General features: G+C 44.7%; 1 protein-coding gene across 1 annotated transcript in view; it reads right to left on the reverse strand.

Annotated features, from left to right (window-relative positions):
• The window catches only part of EPHB1 (EPH receptor B1), a 317,963-nt gene that overhangs the window by 11,851 nt on the left and 288,139 nt on the right, over positions 1-17,973 (reverse strand). The window contains exons 10-12 of the mRNA XM_077825793.1: positions 7,267-7,389; positions 5,747-5,994; positions 3,294-3,509 (exon numbers count right to left, since the gene is read on the reverse strand). Of these exons, the coding sequence (XP_077681919.1) occupies positions 3,294-3,509; positions 5,747-5,994; positions 7,267-7,389 (587 nt within the window). The remainder of the gene's footprint in view (positions 1-3,293; positions 3,510-5,746; positions 5,995-7,266; positions 7,390-17,973) is intronic.

Below are 17,973 nucleotides of genomic sequence, written 5' to 3' on the forward strand. Positions count from 1 at the left end.
AGGGTTACGACTTCAGTGGGGAATAAGCAGCAGGAGCATATGAACGGTTGGAGAACAACAATCACATTTCCATGTAAATGACTCCAGTAATAGTTAAAATAATAGGGGAGGAAGGGAAAATGCAGAATATGTCTGGTATTTACTCTGGGCTGAATCATTTCAGAAATTGTTTAGCACGAATGTTTTCCATAGCCTTCCATGAAGTGTCAGGTGCTCTTTAAAGATGGATGGCAAAAATACTAGTTAAATAACTACAAACTGAGCAAGTGTCTGCCAGCTTGTTTTTCCTGCCTTTTCCCCAGAGCCTCAAATCTGCTGTGGGAGGCAGTGATGTAATTGCAGACAGAGCATCATTTCCCGGCTGCTGGGAAGGCCTAGTATGGCATAAATTAAATATAAACACAGTCGAGAGAATCCATTTTATCTTGAAAGGTGGGAAAGGCTACTTCAAGCCTTTCCCCAGCAGCTAGTGCCAGGCATGTTATCTCAAATGACATTGTTTGACTTAAAATGCCACAATCTGTGCTCCTTATTAGACTGCATTGCCATTTAAGTCAAAAGCAGCAGGATCAGACCCTGGCCCAGACACAAAGCCTGTGTGAATTGGCTTAGTTCCATTGACATCAATGGACCACATCCCCAGCTACCTCGGTTTCCTACGTTTGGTGACTCTCCGTATTTATTTACTTCTATTTGATCACATCCAAAAGGTGCTCATCTCACAAGTGCATTCTGCCACAAATTACATTACACACTATAATTCAGATTCCGTGCAATGGGACAACCCTCCGGCCCAGAATAACAACAATCCCTCTACCCAGCTGGCATTTCCTCATAGCTCATAAAGACTTGATCTGTGCCCTATGCAAAGACAGGGGCGGTCTCTGCAGCATGGCCAGAAAGTTAACAAATCTGGGCTCTGATGCACCCAGGGGAGAAGTGGATTTCAGAGTCAAGAGACCTTCACAGAGGCCTTCACAGAGATCACCACATCCTCAGCTCCCTCCTGCAGCTACGTGAGAGAGGTGGGCTCTCTGAGAGCCACCCCCCAAACCAGTTAGGGCTTCAAAGGTCAAAACCATCCCTCTGAATTCCACCTGCAGCTCCCTAAGGAGGTTCCATTCAAAGGTTAGTTCCATGCTGGAGCTGGGGAACAACACGGCACATTGAACAGTCTGAACAGAGGACTTGACAAGAAGACGAAGGAGAAATTGGTCAGTTCAGAGTGCTGTTGTCACAGGTCAAGCCTGCATACGTATTTTGTTACTGATTTGAAGCCTTCTATGGTTTGGACCAAACCCGTAAGTTCACTGCTCAGGCAAACTCCTACTGAGGTTGCTTTAATTCTTTACTTTAAAAAATCTTTACATTTTACATTGTACAAAAACAATGAGGAGTCTGGTAGCACCTTAAAGACTAACAGATTTATTTGGGCATAAGCTTTCATGGCTAAAAAACCCACTTCTTCAGATGCATGGAGTGAAAATTACATATTACTCCCTTCTCTTCATGTGTCAGTATATTTATGCTTGTACCTGTAATTTTCACTCCATGCATCTGAAGAAGTGGGGTTTTTTACCCATGGAAACTTATGCCCAAATAAATCCGTTAGTCTTTAAGGTGCTACCAGACTCCTCGTTGTTTTTGTGGAACAGACTAACACGGCTACCCCTCTGATATTTTACATTCTACTTATTGAGCAACATAGACGTGACCTGCTTTGTTGCTGATCTTCAATCCTCAACCCCTTTATTACTGCTGCCAATAAAAACGGTGTTCACCTTATTTTCACTCTCCAAGACATGAGCGGGTCACATTATTACTACTGTGGTTTATAAAGGGTTAATAAATTATTAATCAGTCCAATAGGTTGCTCGTGACCATGTTTTATAACTAGCTGTAACACCAGCTGATGAACTTATAACCATCTATAATATATATGACTCATGTCTGTAGTATATTATGACATCTATTCATCATTTATTAACCCTTTATAGGGTATTTATAAACTGAGCCTTAGCATAACGTGTGATTTATTTATTCATTCACTCCAAATATCACAATCACCCAAATATCTTCTTATTCCCCCCTGCCACCGCATTTCTGATAGCATCCGATGGTATCCAGAGGCCAAGTTCCTGATGGCTGAATGATTCCAAAAGAATGCTCTAGACTTCTAGAGGGGACCAGGGTTCTGTTATCTTCCCTACTGCAGGCACCAAGAGGAGAGTGCCAACCTACCGCAGGTGAACCAGGAGACAATGTGGGAGAATTTGGATTACCTATGAATGAGTTAATTAAGCAAGAGAACAGTGACTGGGGAATAGTGGAGCTTGGATTAGATTTGTCTCTTTAATTAATGCCCAGAACAATTTCCAGCAGAGAAAGATAGCTCAGGATTAGAGTGATACTGTAGCTGTACTTAAAACACCTCCTATATGCAATCAGTCTTCCTTCTGCTTCCCCTCCTGCACCCCTTCCCAGATCCCCACTGTTCCCCCCCTCCCCCCCTCATTTAATGGAAGAGAGAGAAATTCTCATTTGAAAACTAGCCAAGAGCACAGAAAAACTTAAGAGAGGGAGGGGACAAGAGAGAAAAAACAATGAGAGGGAACAGGAAAGGGAGGGGGAGAAAAAGAAAGAAAGGATTATGAAGAAAGGAGCGAGAGAGAGAGAGAAGGCAGGGAGAGGTACAAAGAGAAAGAAAACAGTTGTTGTCCTTTCAAAGCATGAGAGAAACAAATCACAGGATGCTTTAATGTCACTTGAAGGGAAAGTGGTTGGAAAGGGCCAGATTTACAAGTGTATTTGGGTGCCTAAAGATGCCGATGAGCACCAAAAGCACCTACACACTTTGGAAAATGCCACTGAGTTCCTATCTTCATCTTTAGGCACCTAAATATCTTTGCAAATGCAGCACAAAGAAGCTATTGCCGATGAATACTGGAATCTACAATCCCATCATTCCATCAGACTGAGCTCCACTGTTGTTCTGCAATGGGTCTACATCCCCAAACGCCACAGCTGAATTGTGGCTGGGATTTACAAAGGCCAGCGCAAGCAATAGAAAAAAAGTCCCCAAGGATCTCCCACCTACTCACCTGGCTGCCCCTATTTACTCCCCTCTTTCGGTGGGACCTGGGCACCTCACTGGCCTTTGTAACCCTTCCCACAGGGCCCAGCTGTAATGAACTGCCCCCTGAAGTGGGAAAGGCCCCAGGAAGCAATGCAATTTTGTGGAAGCAAAGTGAAATCGGGAAAGGGGACTGTGCATCAAGGCAGAAGGTACATACCAAGGAGCTGGTATAGGTTGGGTCAGAGGTATCATCTTGCAGGTAGCGCGAGAGACCGAAGTCAGACACTTTGCACACCAAGTTACTATTGACCAGGATGTTTCTGGCGGCGAGGTCCCGGTGCACGTAGTTCATCTCCGCAAGGTACTTCATTCCCGCAGCAATTCCCCTGAGCATCCCCACCAGCTGGATGACTGTGAACTGCCCGTCATTTTGCTGCGGTCATAAAGAGCAGGTGCCATAATCAGAATGATCCAGCTATTGCTGGGGTAATAGATAACCCCGTTATCCAAACAAACCTGTGACTCTGGGTCAGTCAGTTCTCCTATGTAGTGAGATTGTAAGCTGCTTGGGGCAGGGACTGTCACTAGTGCATGTACAGCACCTAGCACAATGGGACCTGAACATGGCTGAGGCCTCCAGACATTACTGTAGTATGAACAACAACCACCGAGCTCCCATTTAGCACATTTTGAGCCTGGGAGTCCAGTTTCTGTTGCGTTTGGTGTCAGGATGATCAGGTGGTTGTTGTTGTTTGGTGTGGGTTTTTTAACTAATTTAGGAAAAAGTCATCTCTAAAAATCAGTGTCTATTTCCATTTCTGGATTTACTCTCTTAAAATTTAAAAACTCTTCTGGGCATCTTTTTATTTTTCAGGCCATTTGTTTTCTCTCTTTTCAATTCTTGCCTCCCCGCACCCGCACCAAAAAAGTGTTAGATTCTGGGCTACCCACAGTATGGAACAAGAGAAAGCAGATCAGGCTTCCCTAGGCCTTCCCACGGATACTGGGGGGGTGGTGGGGGGAGGGAAAGACCATTCGCATTCAGGACTTTCCATAGAGAACATAAGGGTCAACGTTCCTAGGAGACGGACATCAGAGTCTGTCGTGTGGAAAATGTGGCCATCTTATTGGAGGGCACCTCCTCCCTGTCTGTTTTTGGGGTGTCTATGAGTACGATGCCAACAGCAGGGAGCAATCTGTCAGTTCTGAAAAGCACAGGGACTGCAATTGTTCCTGGCACATGCATGGGGGTGCAGGGCTCCTCACAACAGTCTCTCCCTCTCGACTCCTTGTGCATACACACAAGGGTCAGTCTGACTCTGGGGCCCTCAAGTATTTTGCTACTTTGGGCTGGCCCCCATGGAGGGACATTGATGACCTACTTTGCTATCTTTCCAAGCAGCTGATGCACCAATTAGCAATGCTATTTTTACATCAAGACTGAAATTAGACATATAAATTACCTGCTTCTGAGCGTTGGAAAGAAGGTGGCATTAACAGGATTTGGATGCTCGGTTCCCATTAATCATTCCTCCAATTGCCTTTGAAAATGTCAGCCTAAGTGTTTACCCCTCTCTTCTCCTCCCCTTTCCTCTTCATCCATCTTTCTTTCCTGTCCCTCCTTCCCTCAATTCTTTTGCCTACCTCTCTTTCTCCTGCACCCTCCTTCCCCTACCTCCCAATCTCTTGAGAGGTGTGCACCGGAGCTCTGGGTCAGATTGCCTTTGAGCTGCCTCTTGACCCCTAGGACACACCACCTAAGATGCCAGTACAAAGAACGACGGTTGGTTTCCCTGCTGCGTGAGGATTAATACTGTTGCTGCTGCAGCTGCTTCCTCCAGATGATCTCAGATCCCGTAATGAGATGAACACTGTCCACAAAGGAGCAGTGTCTGGAGTCACACAGTGGACCTCTTGTCACTGATGCTCCACGATGCTTCAAGCTGATGCTAAAAATACTCAAAGCTGGCTTCAAATGTGAAGTGAGAAAATAAAAGGGCACTTCTTTAATTCTGGCCATGTTCCCACCTTCCCTCCAGTTCTAGACCACTTCAAATAGCTGCCCATGCCTCAGTGATTCAGAAGTTCTCAGTTTTGATCTAGCATTCCCATCCTTGCAAGGCCTCTCCTGCTTCCTATACTTGTTTCCCTTCACCTCACCTAGCTGGCATGATGATCAGGTGACCAGGCAATAGCAGAGCACTTTTATTTGGGGTGGTTCCTGGTGGGAGTGGAGTCCCCAGTCCTCAGAACGCTTTAGTGCAGTTATGGTTTATCTTTTAATTCAAAAACTGGCCTTTCCCCTCATGGATTTCTTTATTTCCCCTTTTGTAGTAGTGGGCACAGCAACCCTTTCCTCTTGCTGAGGCCTCTGGGGGAGATTTTCATCCGTGCCCAAGAGATTTAGGAGCACAAACCTCACTGAAAGACAACAGGATTTGTGCTCTGAAATCTCTTAGGCTCGTTTGAGAATCTTGCCCTCTCTCAATATTGTTTCTTAGGTTAGTTATTAGGGTTCCCCCTGGAGGCCATGTCCTCCATGAGCCTAGCTGCTAGAGGTTTGACCTCAATGGATCTTCTACAACACAGCATGACTCAATTCCAATGAACATGACTCCATTCCAGTGTTATAGCAGAAGAGTAGCCAATGAGGCCATCATGCTTCCTTACCCTCAGAAAGGAGTCCAGAGCTCCATTCTCCATAAACTCTGTGATGATCATGACTGGCCGGCTTTTGGTCACCACTCCTTCCAGCCGAATGATATTTGGGTGGTCAAATTGCCCCATGATGCTGGCCTCACTCAGGAAATCCCTACGCTGCTTCTCAGAGTAGCCAGCCTTTAATGTCTTAATGGCCACATAGATTTCCCTCTTGCTGGGAAGTTTCAGACGTCCTTTATACACTTCTCCAAACTCCCCTGCAATTGCAAGAATATCAGTTGCAACCACTTCTCTTTCTCAACAGAGCATGGTAAAGAACAGCAGTGCCACATAGCTGTCATGGCTCCAATCTGATTGGCTCAAATATGGGGGGAGGGATAGCCCAGTGGTTTGAGCATTGGCCTGCTAACCCCAGGGTTGTGAGCTCAGTCCTTGAGGGGGCCATTTAGGGATCTGTTAGTGGGACAATGTTAGGGGTCTCAGCTCTACAGGGGAAAGTTTGCATCCAAAATAACAGAGTTTATTTGAAATAGATCAATATCTATGTTATCATTAGGGTTGATGGAAAAGTTTTTGTCAACATTATTTTTTGTCAGAAAATTGGATTTTCACATTTGTTGTTTCCTTGGAAAGTGTCTGCTGTCTTTGACAATTTCTGATTTTGCATCAGAAATCAAAAAAACCTGTAGAACAGAAATTTTTCAGCTGTTGAAAACTGAAGCCTTTTCAGTTTGGGTTTCTTTGAATGATGAGCCAAAATTTTCCATGCAAAAATCTCCAGTTTGCCAAATAGCTCAAGTTATGATTTATAACCTCTTGATCCCGTCCTACCTTTTATTTTTAACAATATATAAATTTTAGGCCTCAAACTAATTGACAGTATCCCTTAAAGTTCTCCATTCCCCAGATGTAAAACTACTTAGCTTGAATTTATTATAGAGCAAATAATGGGCAGCCTAAATTATACATCTCTTGTGCAGAAGCTAATGACACCTACAGATCACTAGAATGGTTCATGTTTAAGTCAGATTTGCAGCTGCTTTGCATTGACAGAGCAGCATAAAGCAGTGAGATTAATCTAACCCCAAATTTGAAACAATCAATTGGTTCTTTGAATCTTCCTCACAACTTCTCACTTTCTCTATTTTTTTTCTAATGGCATAATACAGTAATTTAACAATAATACTACAAATGCCACAGGTGATATATATATATATATATATACACAAAGAGAGAGATGTCCAATTTTCTCTTATTTCCTGAAAGTTAAACCAAGAAGTCAAAGGACCGCCAAGGTCAATGAATTAATAAGTTAACCAAACCCTCCCAAACGTCGGAAGAGTATGCGGAACTCAGGGTGTAGGCAGAAGTGTGAATCTTTTTTTATTTTAACTGAATGAGTTAGCTGGTCCGCTCTGAGCTATGAGTGGATGCAAAACAAAAGGGAGGAAGAGAAAGGAAGGTGCAGGAGTTGTGGAGAGGATGGGAGGGAGGGTGGAGAAGACAGCTAATAGTGAAACGAGACACACCTGCTCCAATGACTTCTTCAATCTTCACGAAAGAGACGTCAATCTCCTTGGCAAACTCGCGGACAGCCTCGTTGGGGTCCTCATAAGTGAAGGGGTCAATGTAGATCTTCATCCCTGGAGAACCTTGTCATGAGAGAGACAGGAGGGACAGCAACAGGGAGAAAAAACCAGTTGGTATTTAGAGAAAGGGCTTTGGAAGCATCTTACATCTCTCTGATACCTTCTCACTTCTCTGCAAGTCAATTACAATGCTATTTCTCTTAGCTCTGCTACTCCACTCTCTCTCTATCTCATTCTCCATTCTTCCAGCCCCAATCCCACTCATCTGCTCTTATTGTTCTGTCCTCCATTATCTTCCCTCTTGCTCCTCTCCTGGTAGGTGGAAGGTATTACTTATAAGCTGACAGACTGAGACCAGTCCACACAGAGCACACGGGAACCTGGAGCGTGGCCATTATTTATTTATCAAAGTCATACCAAATGCATTAGCAGCAGAGCCAATGTAGAATTGCAGGCTGAGATCAATATTTATCAATCGGACACCTTTTAGAGGGGAAGCCGCCGCTGAGGCCATACCAGGCAGCTGTGACACAGCACACAGATTGATGGAGGAAGAGATTAGAAAAAGGAGAAAAATAGCAAGGTGGAAAAGGAAGGACTAAAGGAAGAAAGGTTAGAAAGGGAAAAAAACAAAATTTCTTTTAAACTTTCAGAGGAAAAAATAAAAATACTAAAAAGAAAGAAAATTTACAAGGATAAAATCAGAAAGAGAAATACATAAAGAGATACAAAATAAAGCATGAACATATAAAGAGACAAACAGATATGCATAAGGAAAATATTACAGTGTTTTTCACTCTCGCTATGTGTGTTAGACCACTTTCCCTTACCCTGGGTCTGTCTGATCTATTTAGATTGTAAACTCTTCAGGGCAGAGAGAGTTTGCTGCTCTGTGTCTGTACAGACCCTAACACAATAGGCCCCATTCTTGGCTGGTTCCTAGTGTGATAAGAATGATATTAATAATAATAGTATCATCCTAACACGAAAAATACATTCCTATAGTGAAGGAGATAGACTAGGTCCTGATCTTCTAAGAAAGGAACACTCCTTTTGCCAACTCCAAGAGCTCAACAATCATGATTCAGGCCTCAAAAAGTCATGAGATTGACTTAAAAATCACGTGATTTTTAAAAAGTGGAGCTCTTGTTACTTGCATTTTAGTTTTTGAAGCGTTAGGTTGCACTTGGGTCATGTTTTGACGTTTTTCTTCACAACCACAAAGGCTAGACATTTCCTTTGTTTTTAAGGGAAACGGAGATTCTCACCAAATAGCACGACTTCAGGAGCTGGGGCCTGTAAGATGAACATCAAATACCGGGAGACTTGCACTAAAATCAGGAGAGCTGGCAACACTGCCAGCACCGGGGTTTTCTGAGAGCTGCAGCTATCATTCTAGAAGGTAAAGTCATGCCAAGAGGGTTTTCATTTGGTCCAGACAACCTAAAGCCGCAGCTTCTTGAGTTAAACCCATAGCTTAAGTGATTTTCACCAAGAGCTCTCCTGCTTATATAGCACATTCAGCTCCCAGCAATGAAGTTACAAAACTACGATTAGCTGGTTTTATGGTAAGGAACGTGGCAATTTTATGATGCTTCCTGCATAATTTGAGAAATATTTATTTACCCAAAAAGGTCTTTGAAAGTTTTGTTGCTGCTACTAAATTGACAGAGTGTAGCAATTATAATCAAAAGCCTGAATGGCCTGATAAAAGATGAGTTATGAGCCTCCATAACTGACAGTCAGGCACTATTTTTGCCTACTAAAAAGCATTCCAAGGGGATGTTCCTCAAGTCAGGGCTGCCCATGCTCAGCCAGATGACTGTGGAATTTCTGTGGCACTGTAGGCAGATGTGGAATCTGCCTTCGGGCATCAAATCAGATTCAGATCTTGTTACTGTACTCGTTAAAATTAAAACCAAAACCCTCACGCCCGGGGATGCAAACACCGTTAATGGTGGCTGCTCAAGTGGCATTTCCTCTCATCTGGTGGAAAAAATGAGTCCAGCAAATGCTATTAAAATATTATAATAAAACGGTGCTTTTCAGAATGAAAGCCTACACAGCTGGATAAGGGAAGCAGGTAGCATCACCTGCCACACATGTAATACACATTATTTGCAGCTACTCTCCTCTAAGTCCACACACTCCTGTGGGGCATGTTACAGTTAAACCTACATGGTATGCCCCACACCAATAAAACTACCTGGCAACACCATTCTGGAATTCTTCTTGCCCTGAGCTCCTGGGGTGGGAGGGCACCAACTAGGGAAATACTATACAGTTACAGAGAGATTGTGGCTCAGTGGACAGGACCTCAGGAGAGATGGGTTCTGTTCCTGGATCTGCCACTGACCTGCTTTGTGCCCTTCGGCAAGTCACTTCCCGAGTCTGTGGTTCTTTTTCCCCTCCCATCTTTGTCAGTGGTGTCTACTTAGACTATAAGCTAACTGGGGCAGAGACTGTCTCCTATGATGTGTCTGCACAGTGCCTAACACAACTCAGCCTTGATTCCAATCGAGGCCTCTACCTATGGAAATATCACTAGGAACATAGAGAGGTAAAAGTTCACTGACCCATACTCTGGTGGCATATTTTCTTGATTTTTCTCTCCCTTGTTCCTTCTCTCTCTGTTCACCTCTTTTAATTCAGTCCATGCCCATCTTCTCCTTTCCATTCTCCTCTCTGTCCCATTTCCAGTCCATTCTTTTTTCTCTCTGCCTTTCATTCTTTGAAATTATCACACTTTTCTCCCCAGCTCTACAGTTTCTCTTCCCAGGCCCTGTTTGCCAATTAAATACATCCACTCCTGCTGCTAAGAGCTTTGCGCATGACGGAGTTGGAAATCCCGGCTAGCTAGCACTAGAATAACTGGGTGCTTATAACTGTTTCCCAGGAATAACGACGCATCCACTGGAAAAAACAATACTGTCCCCTTTCGTTCCAACCAGCAACAGCCAGGTCTCCTTTCATTTCCTTTCTTCTTTATTGTCCCTCTCCTGTGCCCACCGCTGTCCCTCTCTTCACTCCCCAGCCCCGTTCTCCTGCGGAGCGCCTTCCATTTGTTGTCTCTCAGCCTGCTTTCCTTCCACCTCCTCCCTCTCCTACTTTTCATTTGTTCTTTCCATCTAAGTCTCTTCCCAGTTTGCTTCCTCACATCCCTCCTTTGAGCGTATCTTCTGCTTTACATCCAGATTCCTGACTCGTGCTATCAAAGAGGTCACTGATTTTGGTGGCCCATTGATTTGGCACCTAACTCCCTTTGGCTCCTTTCAAAATCCCAGCCTCAGAGCACTGGTGGCCAACAATCCCTTCCTCTCCCTCGGTCCCCCCAGTCATAAGCATGCCTTGCTAAGGGCCTGCCCCAAAACATCTGTCTGGGCCAACAGGGAGAGAGGGGAGCTTTGCCCAACTCATTCTGCAAAGGTCCTAGTCCTGGGCCCTTAAAGGAACAATGGTCTAGGATGGCCCTATACCGTCCCTTGCCCACAACACCATGTTCCTCTCTCCCGTGGACTTCTTCAGCTGCTTCCCTGGACACATGGAATGGGGTAATCACCTCGTCCAGCCTTAGCCCCCGATTATCACCCTACTGTGCACAGGGTCAGCTCAAGGATTGTGGGGAGGAACACTACAGTGATTCTTGAGCCACACCACACCTTGAGTGAATCCTTACACAGGGGTGTCTGTGTCAGGGCTGCAGGGCCCCCTCAGCCCCCCGCTGTGGAAGAGAAGCCTGACTACTGCTCCTGTCACCCTGAGCCATTTGATTGCACCGCTCTGCCTTTCCAAGATTCTCTTCTCAAAGAAAAACGTAACACACTCATGGGGTTTTTGCTTAATGAAATCTGAGATTCTCCTCAACAGGGATAAGTCCCTGGAGTCACCTCCTGCTCCACAGTGGGATGGGAGAGGGAAGGAGTAGCTGCCCCAATCCCCACGCTGCCCTGCACTTAGGGGAGTCAGGACTGACCCAGCCAAGTTGGAGGCATTGCTAAGCCAGTCACTGCTGGGATCTGTATGAGGAGCGGTGGTTTGGTTTTCCAGTCTGGGCACAGACTTTGCCAATGAGAGAGTCCTGATGATCCCAATTGTCCCTTTGGACCTTAAAATCTATCAAGTGAGCAGAGAACCCATGTCAGTGAGGATTTCCAGATGATCATGTTTGGGGTGAGCAGAGAGGGAATGGTCTCTCCGCCCCACTCCATTGGTCTGACCAGTTTTCCCTTGAAGCTTTACACTACAGCTCAAATCACTATTTTGATATTTATTTTAATTGCTTAGTTAATTGTTCCCATTATTAATTATTATTATTATTTGTATCTTTAGGAGCCCCACTCAAGGATCAGGGTCCCACGGTGCTAGGCGCTGCACAGAAGCATTTCTAAAGCTGACATCGGAACAATTTGCCTGTTGTCATGTTTTTGTCACGTAATAGACTGTACGCTGGGAATGTGAATGAGCCCATTGCTCCTTTATGATGCCAGTGAGCCACTCTGAATTAGCAATGAATTCCAAGTATCTGAGCTAAAGAGTTTATCAGATGTTGCCTGTTAATTATGGAGTGATTGTGAAAAAACAGTTGATGGAAGAATGAGCTCATGATTCTGGTGTCTGAGATTCAAGAAGGATGTCAGATGAGCTCCTCGCTCCTAGCAGGGCCAGTTTGGGCAGAAGCGCCACGTTCCCAAGGCTGATGATGAAAACTGCAATGAAGCCATCTGTACATCTCCCACTTCATAAATCCCTTTACAGCTCAGTCTCATACACTTTAACGGCCCCATAAATTTTTTTACAAGAGCAGCTGATACTCCTGCCAGGATTACAAAGGGATTTACAGGATCATAACCAAGACTGAGCTACTGATCAAAAAATCTTGTCTCCCTTGCTCTTTCACCCCAGACAGGATGCGGGGCCTCAGTGCAGATTGTGGGGAGGAGCAGCAGCCTGTGGATCCAATGCCACAGGGTCGTTTGCCAGGATGGGAGGGGTGCCAAGGAGGGCAAGGCTGCTGGAGGCCTAACTCTGTCTGGAGCACCAAAGCCTGCTCTGAAGCTGAATATCAGGGATACTTATCACAACACACCCATGCACCCCTCTGCCACAACCCTACATCTCAGGAAACCCTCACTCATTCCTTGGCCTTTTCTCACTTGGACTATTGCAACCCCCCCTGCAATCACCTTCTCTCACAGGCAAAGAACTGAGACCACACCCCCTCCATGCTTGTTTCCCATTTATTACAGGGTCCGGTTCAGAACAGCCACATGGCCTTTAAACCATCACTTGTCCCAGCCTTGCAAATACACCTTCTCTCTCTCGATTCCTCTCCTCAATCCCCCCACTCTGCAGGCACTATGGCCCAGCTCCGCAAAGGCATGTAGGCTCTTCACTTACATTGCTCTCAATGGACCTTTGCGGATCTGGGCTGAACTTCCCCTCTGCCCTTTCACAGAGTCTCGTTGGTGCTGGTGGTGGCGTGCCAGCCTTCTCCTCTGCAGCGTCTGACGTTGCAACAACTATCCTCCAGAGCACCGGTGCATTCACTCTTCCTCCGTATTTATTATTACCAATGAGACAGACGCTGTTCTGACATATAGAGCGTTATAGCTGTGCATGGAGGTAACAGGACAAGCCTGTGCAGCTTGGAGTCTACAGTTTCAAGGTCTGATCCTGCTTTGAAATAAATGAGTCTGCCCACCATTGACACAATGGGAGCAGGACTGGCCCTAAATTAGACACCAAATGCTGACAAGGGACCAGGACAGGCTGTGGTAGGGAAGGCTGGTGGAGAAACATCATCTCTCCACAGCAAGGGGAAGTGCTGTTCCTTGGGAAGCTTGGTAGGAGGCTGGCGGGAAACAAGAATTCCGATATCTGAAGAATGTGGAGGTTTTGGAATTTGTTTTAGGTCTCACATGAAGTGAAAACCAAAATGCTTTGGAATTTTTCACAAAAAATGAGACAAGATGAGCCAGTTTCCTGATCCAGAGCAGGGACTGGAACCTGGTTTGCCCAAATCCCAGGTGAGTGCTCAAACCACTGAGCTCTTGGCTATTCTGGGGTGAGTCATGCTCTCTGATTTTGACCAGAAATTCCACCCTGAATCTAAGTAACCTTCCTGACAAAAGTTTCATCGAAACTGATACCTTCTTGCAAAAAGTTGCAATTCGGGTGAAAAAAGGTTTTGTCGAGTAATTCCCGATCAGCTCTATTCAGGAGCCTTCCTTGCAGTGAGCAGACCATTTAAGTTTACTAGTTTTCTGGTTAATTGCAGGAGGGGACTATTAGAGAATATTTACATTTGTTCAGTTTTATGCAAAGTATCCCTGACAGATTTGAGGGAAGAAGTGTGCTTTAAAGAGGGATGTGGAGATGGTGGATGATTGGCACACAAGAGTGCGTATGGTAAATCCAAGCATAAGGGAGAGCATGAAAGAAAGCGTGAAGATCAGAGTATTCATTTCTCTCTCCATCTGCTCACGTTTAGCTCTGTTGCTGTATTATTCAACTGTGGAAAGGATCCTGAGAGATAGTGAGTATGAAAGATGCTACCCACATGCCATTGCACTATATTGTAGTTCCCTAAGATGTCAGGAGGTTTTTAAATTACAGAGCAGCCAAATTACAGAGCATGATGGATGGCATAAGGTAGGTGGGGCAAGGCTGGCCAATTTACACTGAAAGGGATAGAGGAAATTTATCCTATCTTTGCACCTGCCACTGGTTTTAAAGAAGACAGTTTCCACTATATGGGTAAAAATCTCTCCGCATTACCTCGCTCTGGGGAGGAACATAGAGTGGGTGCTCCAGAATATAGCTGATAGGGTGAACAAACATGGGATGGGGCAGAAGGGGAGCAAGGAGGCCAGAGGATTCATGAAGGACAGCGAAAGACAAGCATCTTTTTTTAGTGAATATACTGTGTCCCAGCAGACATGGGAGCAGAGATTTCCAAAGCCACCTAAGGAATCTGAATGCCCATATTAATGGAATGAGGGCATCCAAATCTCTTGGAGGGCTTTGATCATCTCAGTCTGCAGGACCTTAGTCAGCCATCACTATGAGGAATAAGACTGGGAGTTTCGAAAGGCCTGTGTGCTGGGAGTTTAATCACTGGCATGGATGGGAGCAGAGGTAGGCCAACACAGAGGTCTGTTGATAATCCCACTGTAAATACTTCCCTTTCCCTCTTGCTATTGCCCTGATACTTGTCTCAGCTTATCCGGTTATTAACGACCTTATTCAAGCAAAATGAGTTAGTATTTTGATAGCAAAGCCAAACTCTTTCTGTAACCATTAGTAGTTTCATGTTCTACCTGCATGTGAATTTCTTCCTGCGTGTAACCTAGACATCCGTGGGATTGCAAGGGGCATACCTTGGAGCAGATTTGGCTGATTGAATTGCTACAGTTCTAACCTTTCATATTCAGGTCATCTCCAAGTGCTTTGCAGAGCAGGGAAATAGACCAAGCGTGGGAAATTACAGCCCAAAAGGTGATTTTTTCAGAAAATGTTGATCATGTCCAAATCAAAGCTTATTAATTAAACTGTTTTACAACTTTATGCATCATCCACTATTACGGGAACTCTATTACTGATTGGGTGTGTGATGACAGATATAAAATCCATTTCACTGATACTTATAACAGCAATTTACAGAAATACTTCTCCGATTACACAGACATTCATGCCTAGATACAGCAGAGAAACATATGGTCCATATACTATTTACAGGAACACGTATTCACCACTTTACAACAGTAACGAGCCAACAGAACAACTGGCGGGAATCTGTGTCTGTGAATGAAGATACAATAGAGAATCTGGCCCTACTTGAGAAACTTGCCCCAGTACAGGGTCATACAGAAAAAATAGCTACCTTGTTCTGCCTGCCATTACCTCTCCCGGACCAAGATGGGCAGGACGTAGGGAGCTGCTGATCCCCCACCTCTGCCTGATTAACGGGAGGTGAAAGAAAACCACAAACCCTTCCACTCTCACTGCACTTCCTGCAGGAACACGGAGGAAGAAGGAGCTATGTAGAGCCCCTCCCAGGAGCCAGGAGGAATGCTGGCAAGATCAAGAAGCAAAAGAGATGGATTGAGCCCACTATTATTTCCTTGGAGATTCATAGACTTTAAGGTCAGAAGAGACCATCATGATCATGTAGTCTGATCACAGGTCACAGAACCTTGCCCACCCACTCCTGCAATAGACCCCTAACCTCTGGCTAAGTTACTGAAGTCCTCTAATCATGGTTTAAAGACTTCAAATTACAGAGAATTCACCATTTAATCTAGTTTAAACCTGCAAGTGACCCATGCCCCATGCTTCAGAGGACGGTGAAAACTCCCCAGGGTCTCTGCTAATCTGACCTGGGGGAAAATTCCTTCCTGACACCAAATATGGCAATCAGTGAGACCCTCAGCATGTGGGCGAGACCCACCAGCCAGACACCAGGGAAAGAATTCTCTGTACTAACTCAGAGCCCTCCCCATCTAGTGTCCATCACTGGCCATTGGGGATTTTTGCTACTGGCAGTCACTGATGGGACACATGCCACTATGGGCAGTGTCATCATACCATCCTCTCCATAAATTTATCAAGCTCAGTCTCAGAATAATTTCTCAGAATGAATGAGAAACGAGTTTCTCCTCCTTCTTCTTCCATGAAGGACAGGCTTGTGATTAAGGTACTGGTCTGGGACTGAGGAGATCTGGGTTCTATTCCAAGCTCTCTCACAAACTCCCTGTGTGAGCTTGGGGATTTAAATCACATGCTCATTCTGAGTTTCAATTCCCCATCTGTGAAATGGGGCCAACATCACTTCCTGCCCTCCTGGGTGTATTTGGGGGACATACTCACTAACCTTTCTGAGGTGCTCAGTTATTATGATGATGGTGAATACATGATATACCAGCTCCCCTAATCCATACTTCCCCTGATTTCTGGGTGCTGCACCAGATTGCTGAAGCAAAAAGAAAACTGCAAGCTACATCATTTTCAGCATGGAATATTCAGTGCTGGTGTGGAAGAGAAGCCAGGGGCCCTTGCTTTGGATAGGAGGGCCATGTCTCTTTGATAACCAGAACCAGGGATTCCCACACATATGCATTCAACTACATATACAAATTATACACATTCTGCCTGTTGCAATGATGCAGGCATGCATGTACACAAACATGCATCAAAGGACAAATCTCCCTTTTGGAGTAATCCACAAAGGCCTGTTGTGCACAGAAGATGTTTCGTCGCATCTATCAGGTGTAGAGCTGAGCAAAATTTTTTGGATGAAACATTTTTTCACCCCAAAATGCAGATTTGGTTTGGCTGAAACTTTTTGCAAATTCATCGAATTGTTTTGGTTGAACACCTCCCCTGCCCTCACACACACACAAAAAAAATAATCAGAAAAGCTGAAAAAGTTTAATTTGACATTTTTTAACTGAAACGTTTCAATTTTTTGAATCAAAATCACTTTTCAGTTCAACTGTACTTCAGTTTTAAAATGGTACAAAAAACTCAGGCATGAAATGAAGCACTTCATTCACCTGGAGACTAAATATTTTCAACCTTTTTGGTTCACCGAAACGTTACAACATTTTTCATTGTGGATCGATCTGAAATGAAGTTTCTAAAAATTATTTTTCAGTTTGGCCACTGAAAATCAGATGATGGCACAGCTCTAGTCAAGTATCCCTTTCCCCAGGATCCCACATTATATCTGCCCCTGCTACTCCCCACCCACTACCCACCCAAAGTAGCTCTAACATGAACAGCTGGGCCAGGTGAGGGGATACTCTAATTGCTGTTCAGTTAAGTGAGTGCATTATTTGTTCCAGTTGATGCACTTGTTAGTGCATTAGCTGCTCTCCACAAATTTCCCACCTGTTTTCCTTTAGTATGTGCAATAATAGCATTAGCGTTAGTTGTCTCTCTAACCTTGGCAGTCTCCCTGGCGATCCAAGAGCCTATTTTCCACTCTTCACAGCAGAGCTTTCAGGTGCAGACCTCACAGCTCATGGCTTTTATTTGTAATCATTCTGGTGCATCAAGAATTACCTCCTTCAAGGAGGTCGGCAATATTTGCAAACAGGGAGGAAAAACACCAATTGGCAATGTGACCCCAAGATCACAAATTGCAGGTGGAGCTGCAGAAAGGTTCCTGCAACAAACCCTTTTCTATCTTTCCTAAGGACTGGTTCAAGAGGGTGTATTCTAGTATCCTTTTGAAATCCTAGTTTGGGCAGGGCCGTCCTACCTCTTCCAAAGACATCTGTTCTCTTGCTGCAATATTTTTGCCTCACTTCATGTGAGCTGTTTCCAGCGATGGAGACGAGTGCTCAGCAGTGGGAACAAGTCAGAGGACAGGCTGCAAAGAACATTAGTGACTTTGTGGACAAGGCACTAGCTGGTAGGCTTTCAACAAACCCTTTCTTCCAAGTAGAGATATAGAATCATAGAATATTAGGGTTGGAAGAGACTTCAGGAGGTCATCTAGTCCAATCCCCTGCTCAAAGCAGGACCAACCCCAACTATGCAGAAGAAGAGACGAAAATGGGGACAAGGAAGTGACAGAGGGAAGAGAGAACCCTTGTATTTAATAGGAATCCAGTGGTATTTAGAGAACTGTAAAAAACATTT

This window comes from Eretmochelys imbricata, chromosome 9, assembly GCF_965152235.1.
Source record: "Eretmochelys imbricata isolate rEreImb1 chromosome 9, rEreImb1.hap1, whole genome shotgun sequence".
Lineage (NCBI taxonomy): Eukaryota > Metazoa > Chordata > Testudines > Cheloniidae > Eretmochelys > Eretmochelys imbricata.